Genomic DNA, 13478 nt, shown 5'->3' on the forward strand with positions numbered 1-13478 from the left:
TGACTCCGTCTCTGTCTCTTTTTCTCACTCGCAAGCGAACAAGCAGTTTCATTCTTCCTCTTTTCTCTCTCTCTCTCTCTCTCTCTCTCTCTCTCTCTCTCTCTCTCTCTCTCTCTCTCTCTCTCGCTTTTTTGAATATTCAAGGTCCTAATCTGGGTCATCAAACACCAACCTAGTTATTAAGTCCGTCTATGACCACTGCAGGCTAGCAGACAGACATGATTACTAACCTGCCATTCCTGCCCTGCAGTCATTCTCTTTAATGCCCCAGCAGCACATCAAAGCCAGTCTACCACACAGCTGAGAACTACTGAATACTTACACTAGTGTTTGGGGATTTAGCGGGCTGATGGATTCTCTTCTTGTCCACCAGATGGTGCATATACCCAAAAAACACACAGCAGCCTGATCACAACACCACTGCGTGGCTGTACTTTTTCCTTCTGGTACAGAGTGTACTGCGATAGGATCAGAAAGTGTTTCATCTGCAGTCTTTCTCCAGTATGCCATGTGATAACCCGTACTGCATGGCTCTTATACAATTCTGGACTGCTTTCAATATGAGTGTCAGCATCTGCAAATGTGTTATGCATATTTCTCTTTTATGCACACATTTTTATAACGTGCGTCTGCATTTTAATAGAATTTGTAAATTTCTCAATGCAGTACTGTGCGGCCGTGCTGGTTCATATCTCTGTACGGCTGCCAGACAGACAGGCGGTCAGTCTGACTGACAGACCTAATCTTCCACTGCCAACTAGGGCAGAGCCAGACCCAGCCAGCCCCGAAGACCTCACCACATCACCACATATGGGCAGGGTCCCGGGATGCTTGGGGCCCCAGCAAACCAACCCGCTCTTCTGACAGTAAGGCCACTGTGTGGACGTCTCAGGTGGATGCTTACTCTCAATTTCCCTCTTCCACAGTGAAGAGCATCCGAGGGTCTCTTGGCCTTGTGTGTGTTCAGGTGTCAGGGACTGGGTTAGAATAGTGGCTCTTTATTCCGCCCTCTGTGTGGAAGATTATAGTGGAGTCCTTCCTAGTAACCTGACTCTAAATCACCCTGACAGATCATGCTTCTGCTCCTTTTATAGCATGCCTGCATGACTTCTGGGGTTGCACTGAAGGCGGATGAAAAAACAACACGTGAGGAGTGACTGAAGCCAGAGGTTATTGCAGTTTTGTTAAGGGTTTTTTTCCCCTTTTTTTCCCCTCAGGAGTCAAGTGGTTTGCTTGGGTGAGGAAGTCAGGTGAACCTAGAGACCTGTGCACATTTCTATGGTCACCAGCTGTGTAATAATGACTAGCTCCTCAGTAGATGCCACTTGCTGTCTTTCATGATTTTGTTTGTGCTTCTGTGGCTAAAAAATCTATGAGAGGAACTGACCCTCTGGAAAACTCTGGAGCTATTTCAAGCTCTGCTCCTAAAACCAAAACACTTCCAGGTTTTCTTTGGCATCACATCATCACACTTCTAACACTCTCTTGAATGAAAAGTAAATGGACAACTTTTATGCAAAGACCACCTACAAAACAGTGTCATTTAACTACACAGCTTCTCTCCAGATCCACATCTATTGAAAAAAGGACAGTATACAGTACTGTGAAAAAGTCTTGAGGCACCCCTCATTTCTTTATATTTGCAAAGAAAATGGGGAATACGTAGGTGCAGTGACGTATTGAAATATGTGAAACCATACACGGAAAACAGTATAGCTATAAAGGTGTGACCACCTTTATTCTTCAGCACAGCCTGAACTCTCTTAGGCAAGCTTTCTTGTGATTTCTTCAAGTAGTCTTCAGGAATAGTTCATTCAAAGCTGGTCTTTGGATGTTTCCTGCTTTTTCTTCTGTCTAGATGATCCTACATTGCTTCAATAATGTTGAAGCCGGGGCTCTGGTGAAGTCAGTCCATGACACATTCATTTCCACTGTGTGCTTCTCTATGCATATATGCTTTTACTGCACTGGCAGTAACACCACCAACACCACTGGCTCCAAACCATGACAGAACCTCCACCTGACCTCCTCTGTGCAGATTTTTACATTCGTCACACTGTAAGACCTGTTGCCTGGATTTGTTTCCTGTCTCTTAAGGATTTGACTTTTCAGAAACCGTTCACTGGATTTTTTTTTTTAATAATAATGGATTGGATTTATATAGCGCTTTTCAAGGCACCCAAAGCGCTTTACAATACCACTATTCATTCACTCTCGCATTCACACACTGGTGGAGGCAAGCTATGGTTGTAGCCACAGCTGCCCTGGGGCAGACTGACAGAAGCAAGGCTGCCATATTGCACCATCGGCCCCTCTGGCCAACACCAGTAGGCGGTAGGGTAAAGTGTCTTGCCCAAGGACACAACGACCAGGACAGAGAGCCCGGGGATCGAACCGGCGACCTTCTGGTTACAGATACGCTTCCCAACCCCCTGAACCACAGTCGTCCCCATGTTACTTCTTCTTTTTGTCCTCCACTCATCCAGTTTCTGAGAGTTTTTTAAGGACAGATTGCATACTATGCCAAAACACATCAAGTTTTCACCTAATAGCTCTTTTGTACTTTGTTGGTGCAAAATTGCTATTTATGGTGTTATCTTTGGTATTTGGTAAGAAATGGGAACAAATTACAGGCTGCTAGCAACAAAGTGCCTAAAAATACAATTTAAAACAGGTTCTTTGCTAAGTTGTCTGTTATGTGTAGACACAAAACTGGTTCATCCCTTGTTTGATGCCTTTTTTTATGCTTGAGTGATTCACAGGTCAGTGTTAAGTGGCATAACAAAGGAAAAAAACATTCCTCTGAAAATGGTCAGTTATAAGGATTTGATTTAAAAAAAGAGTAAACAAACAGCTAGTGTCTAACAAAAAATGGAAGGACCTTCAGAAAGCCTGGACAACTATTGCTCAAGACCACTTTTAAAAAACACAAGAAGCTCTGGCTCCCTGAAAGCAAAATGTGAACATGGGTTTTTGACATTGTGCCTGCAGTATCAAGTATAACAATATGGGAATGGCCATTAAAATTGTATTTATTCTAGTTTTCTGTGTTGCTTCAGATGTGATTCACTTCTATTATCCACCATGATTTTCTGGGGAAAAGGCTCAGACTTGTTTACATGCATGGCTGCTGTTTACCCTGGTGAATTGAGCCCTTTAAATCTGCAGCTGTGCAAACTCAGGAATTTCAAATTTGTGCATTTTCCAGACAGTACAAATTGTTCTTGAATCTCAATACAGAGGGAAACATTGACTCCGTGATTCTGCTGCCAATCAAACCTTGTAAAAGGTGACTTTGTCTAAGTGAGGGGAAAAAGAGAAGTTGGAGAAGCCACATTGACATCTTATTCTGCTGTTTTGTTTGACTAACAAAAAAGAAGGACAAATATGTTTATGACCAATCAAGTGATTTTCATTTAACTGCTGTTTCCTTACATGTCACACCCAAGTTTTGTATGTTCGTATTTCCCCGAATCAAACTGCAAACTTAGCAAAGTGAGGCAGGCTATCAGCGATGCTGCTGAGTGCACAGCTTGCATACCATGCAGCGCTGTGATGTCATCCATCCATAAAGTATGGAAATTGGTCATTCAAGGACAACAAAACAAAGCTGCCAACAGGGAGAGTAAATACATTACAGCACACTTTAGTCCCCCAGAGCTCAACTGGCAATGTTGAATCTCTAAATTTGGACCAGGCCCAAATGGGAACAACAGCACACACAGCTCTTTGGAATGGCGAGAAAGACGGACAGCTGCATCGTGGGAGCCCGGACGGCACCTCGCAGACCTCTGCTGTATGACCCGAGTGGGAACTGAGTGGGAGCTGGTTCACTGTCCTCTGGCTGGCTGTGTGTGTGTGTGTGTTTGCGATTATGACAGAATTTTTCTGGGCAAGACATTCTAGGAAAAAACATCTATAAAGAAAACCACCTTTCCTCTCAGCTTACAGCGCTGCCATGCCAGTGCTCATTACCGCCTGACGGTGTGGCTGCAGGCATAGGTCATGCATTTATTTCTTTATTTTAAGTTTGTGTTTAATATGTTGTGATTTGCAAGCAGTCAAAGGCAGCGGTGACCTCTAAGGACAAATGTCTGTCATCAGTGCTCTTATTAATATATTTACCCAGCAGGCATTTATTTGTGACTAATGGTGCCAGATATATATGAGTGATCAGGTTAACGCTGGCGTGGGTGTAGCTGGACTAATTGTGTCTCAAGAGCTTCAAGCGTCACGAGGATGCATGTCCCACCAGTATTTTGACACCTGGCACGATTAATCGCGTGCATTTCATTATGCATATGAACTTAAAAAAAGACACGCAAGAGGGCACAGAGTGAGGATTTGACGTGCAGGGACGCAGGAGGGGCAGTTGCTGCTGGTATCTGTGTCTCCGTGAAGCCTGGAGAGCAGAGCAGCCTATTGGCAGTGGAAGAATTGATGAAGCAGGGAGGAGACTGCGTCTTCCATCTGGGTCTGACAGTGAAGGCTGGAATGTCCCCAGCCCGAACAGCCTGCCTCTCTCTGCTGTCATGTGGACAACAACCCCCACACTAGGTAGCCTGAGGAGAGCTGTCATGTGGGCCAGCGAGGTCTAGTTAGTCCTCCTTATGTACGGTTGTTTTAAAAGGCACCCACACACTCAGACCAAAACAAGTACTGTACATGCCTGCACTGTGTACACACTGTAAGCACATTTCCCACAAGAGGAGGCCGGGTAGGTGTCTGTTTTATGTTCTGTGTCCAGTGATTACTGTTGAAAACCTCTTCCTGCTTCTAAGTAGTTGATCATATCAGATAAGCATGAATGGAATTATTTCAGCACTCCGGCTCTTATCCTCTGCTGCTGTGTCTGATTGCAGTCTATTACTGAACCAAATTTAGCTTATGCAGCTTCAGTCAAATGTAGAACGCTCAAGCTCTGAAATTGTTTGGATTGTGCGCAGATAAAACCAGAATGTAATGATTTGAAAATCTCAAAAACTAGAAATAGAACATAGAAAACAGGCCAAGTGTTTAAACTGTACTGTTTTAAGACAAAATTTAGCTCGTTTTGAATTTGATGGCAGCGACACGCTTCCAAAAATCAGCCATGTTTACCACTGTTTAACATCCGGTCTGGCATCTGAGGGGACCAGTTGCTGGACTTCTGGGAGAGGAATGCTGTATGATACAGGATTCTCAATACTCCTGGGTCATCTTTGTCATATTTTTGTTTCATGATGCGTCAGATGTGTTTTCAGTTGGTGAATGGTCTGGACTGCTGGCTGGCCAGTTCAGCGCTGGGATTCATGCTGCTGTAACAGATGCAGTAGGCATTTTTAAAGGCCTTCGCTGAAATTGATGTCATCTGGATTGGAGCGCGTATGTTCTAAAAGCTGTAAATACCTTTCAGCACTGATGGTGCCTTACATGTGCAAGCTGGCAGCTCCATAGACACTAATGCAACCTTATACAATCAAACCTGAGGGTTCGCTTTAGTCCAGAGGATCTTGTGTGTTTTCCAAAAAAAACAGAATTTCACATTTCGAAACCCGTCTGACCACAGAACAGTCTTCCACTTTGCCTCAGTCCATTTTAAATGAGTTTCAGCCCAGGCTTCTTGTTTGCGTGATAGAGCTTTAACCTCCATTTGTGGAGACAAGGATTTCTGGAAGTGTTCCTGAACCCATATAGTGATTTCCATGTCTGTTTTTAATGCAGTGGTAACTGAGAGTCCAAAGATCACAGGCACCCAGTGATGATTCTTTTTAATATATCGTGTAGTGTGGATAATGAGATATTTGTAGTCTTTACAATTTCACATTGAGGAACATTATTCTAAAATTATTCCACAATTTGTCGACACCTCTTTTTTTCCCCCAGCTTGTGAAGCTCTGCTCATCTTTACTTCTGAGAAACTCTGGCTGTTTAAGATGCTCTTTTTATACTAAATCATGCTGCTGACCTGTTGCTAATTAACCTAATTATGTGCAAAAAGTTCCTCCAGCTGTTTCTTCTTAGTACCACTTGGCTTTCCACCCTTGCATTGTCCCTGTTCCTGCTATTTTGAGATGTGTTGCTGCCATCAAATTTAAAAAGTTTTTAAAATAGTGCATTTTGTCAGTTTAAACATTTGATATGTTTTCTTTGTTCTATTATGAATGCAATATGGGTTTCTGAGATTCTTTTCCAGAGTGGTTGGTCCTATTTTAGTCGTTTTGGGCTGTTATTCATTTTGGTAATGTTAACACTATGCCACGTAAATGTAAGTGAAAGAATGGGAGAGCATTGAACAAAACTAGTAAGAGCAGTCTGACCAGAGTTTGTTCAGTGTTGCAGACACGTAAGCACATCTGTATTTCAGCGTGTAAGCTGGGATTGCACGTTCAGTCGTGATGTTGGAAGCAGTAATTGATAAAACAGTCTCACCATAATGTCTATTTGGTCACTGTTTTTAGAACTTTCAGTTGTATTATATGATAAAAACACTTTGGGGCTCCAGACCAGTTTCAACCCAAGTTATAATAAAGAAATGCTTTCCTTTCATTTTCTTCGTGGAAAAGATAAAAGTCTGTTTAGACTAGACTAAACACGCCAGTCTGCATTACATCATAAACAATCAAGTTTGACTGAGGCCCTTCTGTGTTTGAATGAGTCATGTTGAATGACAGTCACAGGTCATGGTCACTTCTCTGCCTGAAAAATAAATGACGGCGTGAATACACCTCCAGTATACTTTACCCCACACTGACAGGCATCTGGGATCATTAACGTGGTATTATTCTAGTGTGTCATTACGGTGCCGCTTGCTTTCGCTGTGACAGTGCGATGGCCTTGAGAGAAGTGGTAGCATGCTATTTTGTCTCCAGTGGTAAAGCTGGACCAAGCTAATGTTCTGATAATCTCATGTCTTCCAGCTGTTATCCCTCTGACCGACTCGGAGCACAAGCTGCTGGCACTCCATTTTGCCGTGGACCCCGGCAGGGATTGGGAGTGGGGGAGGGACGACAATGATAATGCCAAGCTAGCCAAGTAAGTCCTGTACAGTATATCACTCGGCGATCCTTATCGACAAGGCGCACGGCGTCACAAGGCGTGAGAGGGTAAAACCTGCAGGTCAGGAGAGTCCTGCCTGTTCACCTACAAGGTGCTATGTGGAGGATTTAATTCAGATTATTTACTTCAGGATCAAGCCGCTTTAAAAGAATGAGAGCACTGGAAGAGCAAATTGTGAGGTTCCCATAGGTAGAGCCTCACTGAAACAGCGAAAGCCTGAGCTGAAGAAAGAGTTTATGCAAGAAGTTTCTGTTTCACATTCCTGTCAGTCAGGGTGTCATTTTATCCTCCCAACAAGCTGTAGTGTGAACAAAGCAGAAAAGACTTTATATTGCCCTCAATACGTTGTGGGCGTTATTTGCGCCGTGGTTCCACTTCTGCATTTGAACAATGAAACACGTTCGTGCAAGATGGCTCAAAGAGTTTGTCAGTATTTTCTACAAATGCTATAGCACACCCACATGTGCCACAAAATTTTGGTGAACATATGTCACAAATGTCACACACGTGTTGTAACCGCTGCTTGTTGTTAATTCATGTGTTTTTTTCCCCCCTTCTCCAGTCTCATCTTGTCTCTGGAGGCCAAACTAAACCTGCTGCACAACTACATGAATGTAACATGGATCCGAATTCCATCTGAAACAAGGGTAACCTTTTTTTCTTCTTCACACAAGTGTGCCTTGTTTGTCATGGTTAATTTAGCGCTATGCAGGGACTCTTCCATTCCAGATGTTCTCGAAGCCCCAGAGTCCAATCAGTCGGCTTTATTTACTCTCAGAAAGCAATAATCTTAGACATTTATGCGTTTACTGGCTATAAAAAAATAGAAAACAGGCAATTATACTTGATTTCTTCTTCTTTTTTGTTTGGAATTCATTGGGAATACATGAAAAGGAAAGTTTACCTCAAAATTAAAAATGCATATTTGGTCTGTAGTGCTGTTTATCATTCCATGATTTGCTTAATTTTTGGAAAATCATCTGTAGATAAATCTTTCTTCTGTTTAATAGAATGGAAGTAGAAGGCGCTTGCTTCATGGTGCAAATGGTCATGGTGCAAATGGTCATGGTAAAATAGAAGTGAAAAAATTCAGCAGCAGTGTTTCTTATCAGAAAACATGACCCAGATAGAGCAGGTCTAGTCTGGTAGAAGAAAAGGTAGTTACTACATGAAGGTGCTCACTATGAGCTACAAGGTCGGTCAAGCGACGCTGATATTTTTTTGCATGTTTTGAGCACCACAAGGCGAGTGCAGTGTAGGTGTCGTTCTGTTAGGCAAAAACTGGTCAACCCCACAATAATTCAGATGGATTCACTGAAAATATGTAGGTAAAGTTTTGCGGCAAGCTTTCCCCTTAAATTTTCATGGTGCTAATCCACAAGCGAATTTTGAACAACTGTTCAGTCGTGTGTGTTTGCGTGTCTTTGTGCAGGCTCCCCTTGCTCAGCCAGAGTCTCCCACAGCCTCCGCAGGTGAGGATGTCCAGTCTCTGGCCGAGTCCATGGACTCTGACCGCGAGTCTGTCGGCAGCAACTCTAACGTCAACACTGGCAAGCCAAGCAAGGAGAAGGATAAAGACAAGCAGCGAAAAGACAAAGACAAGAGCCGGGCCGACTCTGTAGCCAACAAACTAGGTAGCTTCAGCAAAACCCTTGGAATCAAGCTGAAGAAGAACATGGGTGGTCTGGGTGGCCTTGTTCATGGCAAAATGAACAAATCTAACTCTGGCTCAGGTCGCAGTGGGGAGAACGGAGGGGAAAAGGCAAAGAAAAAGGAGGCTAAGTCAACCAAGGGAAGCAAGGAGGACTCGGGCCAGTCTGCAAGCTCCACTTCTTCTGAGAAGGCCACTAGTCCTTCCCCCACGGACAGAGACAGACCCTCCAGCTCCTCGCCCACTGAGAGACAGGACAGTGCAGGTAAAGGCTCAGGGGACAAGACCCTGGAAAACTGGAAATACAGCACCGATGTCAAGCTCAGCCTCAACATCCTACGGGCTGCCATGCAGGGGGAGCGTAAGTTCATTTTTGCAGGACTCCTGCTCACCAGCCATCGACACCAGTTCCACGAAGAGATGATCAGCTACTACTTGACAAACGCCCAGGAGCGCTTCAGCCAGGAGCAGGACCAGAAAAGGAAGGAGGTCGAAAAGAAGCCCGCTGTCACCAATGAGGTAGCTGTCAAGAAGCCTGAGCATGAGAGTGTCTTCCAGAGGGAGAGATCAGACAGCTCACCTCCGGAGAGCTGCTCTCCCATCCTGCCTCACCACACACACCCCTATAACAACTCCCAGCCCCCGCTGGGTCTCAAGATGCAGGGCAGGAACAGTCCCACTCCCGCGGCGCCTCTTGCCTCTGTCCCGGCCCCTCCTCTCACCCCACCTCCAGCCTTGCACCATGTCTCGCACCCGGCCCCAACCCCTGCGCCTTACTCCTCCCCCAGTATTGGTGCTAAGAGACCTGGGCCTGTTCCTGTGTCTGCCCACTACAGCCATACACCGCCCATCCAGAGGCACAGCGTGATCCACTTACAAGATGTCAACATGCAATCCTCCATCTTCCAAGATGACCCCTACAAGCCTGTGGTGGGCACTCTAAAGACATGCGCCACCTACCCCCAGCAGAACCGCACACTTTCATCCCAGAGTTACAGCCCTGCTCGCCTGTCAGGGGTCCGCACTGTTAACACCATAGATTCGCTGTCCTACAATATGCCTGGCGAACACAAGTCCCACACCTACACCAATGGATTCGATGCGGGAGACATTCAGGACTGCCTTGAGTTTGCCGATGAGGACAACTCATCTCACACCTGGCTCAACCAAGATAAAACCAAAGGGCGGAGCTCTGGAAGCCCTTTGTACTGCTTTCAGCAGCGCCGCTGCAAGAGGGAGAACTGCTCCTTCTACGGTAGGCCAGAGACAGACAACTACTGCTCCTACTGCTACAGAGAGGAGGTGAAACGCAGGGAGAGGGAGAGCAAAATGCAGAGGCCTGTATAGCCATCACCGCTACTCCAGCTTGTCAAAAAGTCTGCAGGAGACCTGAGGGAACAACACCATCTGCACTCTGCATTTAGAATAACATGATGGCAAACATTATCCTGTTTTGTTGAAGAATGCTTGTGTATTCCCGTCGCCCTTCCCTTGTTAGTAAAGGTTATTACTTTATGATGGGGGAAGCAGAACTTGAAACAGTGAGCAGCTTTGGCCAGATATCGTAGTTTTGTTTGACTTCTGTCTCATTCAATTTAGTCTTTTACTTGTTTTAGAGTAAAAGTCATCTTTGTGATGTAACTTTCTGTATGTGGAAAGGAAATTTCTTTATTTTTCAAAGTGCAGAACATTTGCATCTCGTCAGGAAGGAACATTTTATCTCTTTTAATCAGTTTGAATGCAATACCTCTGCTCGGTTCTTCAAAATCTCTGTGGAAAAAAAAATTTGTAGTTGTTTTGCAATCAATATAAATCTAATGAGGGAATAATATTAGAATTTCAAGCAATAAATTGGTGATTCTTTTGCTACACCCTCTCTCAATTTTGTCTATGCACCAATAATATAGTTACTGTAGGTTAACTGTGTCTTGTACATTGTAAAAGATCGTCAGTGTGCTTTTGTAAACCAATTTGAACTACAGGAATTGAAATGTGTAAGCATTAGAGATTGTAATGTCGGATTAGGATGAAATGTAAAACTCTCATATGTGAAGTGTACCTTTGTTCTAGCCAAGTTGCAAAGGTTTGCCGTTTCGGAATTGGACTCAAACTATTGTGTAAGACATTGTTTCACATTTTTGCCCGTAGTCAACCTCCTAAAAGTCCACAAGCACTGCCAAACTGGCTTCTTAAAAGAAAAAAAAAGTACAGTTCAGATTTTCAAAATGTTTCTTTTTTGTGCCAAACACTGAACAATGTGCATAGGATGATTTGCTTCTCAAATATGCAGTGCTTATGGTGTGTTTCTCTGAGTTGCTGTTGACTGCGCTACTTGGTAAATGTGTTAGATGAGAAGAACTGCGGGTAGTGAGAGCAGGTCGATGTGTGTTTGTCTGAAGTGTTTTTACATGTCCGTTGCCCCCGACACACACACACAACACAACACAATGTGCAATCATGCTACTAGCACTATGTGGTGACATGCAGTATAGATGTGTCACCGGTCCAGTGTGAGATTGTTCTTCTTCCATATCTAGAGGCCGTTAAAAAGAAGCACCTGCTGCTATGAGCACCACAAGCCTTTGTGATCATCAGTGCTTTAACCAATCAGAGGGGCTTTTCCAAAAAAAAACCAACAAAAAAAGAAACCCCAGGCCTCCAAGTGCTTTCTGCTCATTTGACATGACTACTGTAAAGACGCAGTGTTTGTGTTGCTGTTTGTTCTGGTGATGCTTGGATAATGTACCATGCTGTCCTTAACTTAGTGTGTCCTGGCCAAGGATGTCCACTGCTCTCTCAGTTTGCTTCTGTCTCTCTCCTGTACACACTGCAGTGTTGCTCCTCTTTGTTTCTATGTGACGACTAGTTCATGGACTCTCCACCATGTTTAGGACTGTAAGATATGATTTTGTATTTCTTTAAGAGTTTTACACTACTTTAAATTATTGATTTGCACATTAGGTACGAATGTAAATATGAGAAAAAGAATAGTTTATTGTTACAAATGTGGTGTGTCTGTGTTATTTTTGTTTAGCTCCAAAAAGTGATCGGGAGAAATCTGGACGGATAAATTACATTTTGAAACTTAAGAATATTTTTATTCACTGCTGCGTTCTCAGAGTTTGGAGTCATGTGTGATAATCTGCTCTACATGCAGTTTCTGCTTGCTTTTTTTTTTTTTTTTTTTTTTTTTTTTTTTTTACCTTTTGGTCCTCTTTCTAGAGGCATAAAAGCAGGGGATGTTTGGTTTGGTTCCCTTTTTATCATTTAAACTGTTCCAGATTTATCCTGCCATAATCACTGCTTAGAATTACCGAACATCCCTAAACTGTAGATGAGCATATTAGGGCTACAGTCCTAAGAAAACCTATGATTCACTTTTAGCAGCAATAATTTCTGTGGGATTTTATCAGTCTGTCACATCACTGTAGAAGAATTCTTTTCCAAATCTTCATTTCAAGGTTGCTTCGAGGTTTGCATTTGTCAGGTTAAGTTTTTTTCTTCAGCCATCCTGTTGCAGATTTACTGCTGTGCTTTGGGATCTTGCAAGTATTATGCTGGGGCATGCAACATCCTGTTGCACAATCCAGTTGTAGCCACGCTTTGGCTGTCAGACAGAAGGCCTTACATTAAACTCTTGAATACTTTGGTACATAGAGGAGTTTGTGGTCAACTTAGCGACTGCCCGAGTCCTGTGACTGCAAAAACGAGTTCAAACCATCATCCATCCTCCACTGTGCTTGATAGATGATGTGAGGTTTTTGTGCCAATACGCTGTCTTTGCCAAACATCTCTGCTTTGGTCTCCTCTCTAAAGCGTAACTTTCCAGAAGGTATTTTTAAAGCTCTTTAGCAACTACTCCATACAAGTCATACATGTTCAGTCTTTTTCTGATTATACTGTTTAACGTACTAATGAAGGCCTGTAGAGTCAGAGGTGTTTTTTGTTGTTTCTCTGAGCATTGCGCTCTCTGAATTTCTCGGGACATCCACTCCCAGGACGCCATGCAACTGTCTCGAATGTTTTCTACTTGTGAATACTCTTTCTCAGTGAAAAATGATGGACTTCAGCTACTTTGCTCTCATAACCTTTCCCAGAGCGATGGGCAGAAACGAATGCTTCTTTGAGATCGTTGTTCTTTCCTCCTCTCCATTGCGTTAACTCGCACCTAAATGCTCCCGACCAACAAACTGCCAAACCTTTAGCGCTTATAGAGGTGCTCACACTTACTGATGTTTAGTTAATCAAATACATTTGTTTAGCAGCACATGACTTACCCTCTGAATTCCTATGGAATGAGCAAGGATGCACTTAGTCTTTCAAAAGCTTTTTTTCACATAAGAATTGCACTTGACCGACTGAAGATACGATATATCAGTTTTCCAAATAAAGGTGAGTTAAACAGTTTCTCAATTACAGATTAACTGATGAGAGAGGGAGATATAGGACACAAAGTATCCTACACTGAACAGTTCAGTTCACTTTTGTCAGAGCTGACCAGTGATATTATATGTGGGTTTTATTTAGATAATACTTTAAAGTAACTGCGCAGAATTTGTATCTGAAGATTTCACCTTGGCAAGTGGGGAGACTTGATTTCTACAAGAACAAGAGTAAAATATTATTATTAAATATATTGTAGCTCAAGATGAGAACCAAAGGAATTTCATCAGGTTTATCTTTAATAAGCTACTCATAGTTTATAAATGTAGGGCACTGACCTATTAAATAAGTATGCTAGTTGCCTTATCTGCACTAAAATTCAAATTTGTCAACATCCACTTCACCA

The 13478-nt window shown here is 43.2% G+C and overlaps 1 protein-coding gene across 2 annotated transcripts in view; it reads left to right on the forward strand.

The window, feature by feature from the left end:
- otud7a (OTU deubiquitinase 7A) overlaps positions 1-11848 on the forward strand; it is a 44108-nt gene extending 32260 nt beyond the window's left edge. For both annotated transcript variants that reach the window (XM_004553133.4, XM_012919675.4), the window contains exons 11-13: positions 6900-7014; positions 7601-7685; positions 8471-11848. In XM_004553133.4, coding sequence (XP_004553190.1) covers positions 6900-7014; positions 7601-7685; positions 8471-10036 — 1766 coding nt within the window. In that variant the 3' untranslated portion in view covers positions 10037-11848. The remainder of the gene's footprint in view (positions 1-6899; positions 7015-7600; positions 7686-8470) is intronic.
- The last annotated feature ends 1630 nt before the right edge of the window (positions 11849-13478 follow it).

The sequence above is a fragment of the Maylandia zebra genome, linkage group LG7 (assembly GCF_041146795.1).
Source record: "Maylandia zebra isolate NMK-2024a linkage group LG7, Mzebra_GT3a, whole genome shotgun sequence".
Taxonomy (NCBI): Eukaryota; Metazoa; Chordata; class Actinopteri; order Cichliformes; family Cichlidae; genus Maylandia; species Maylandia zebra.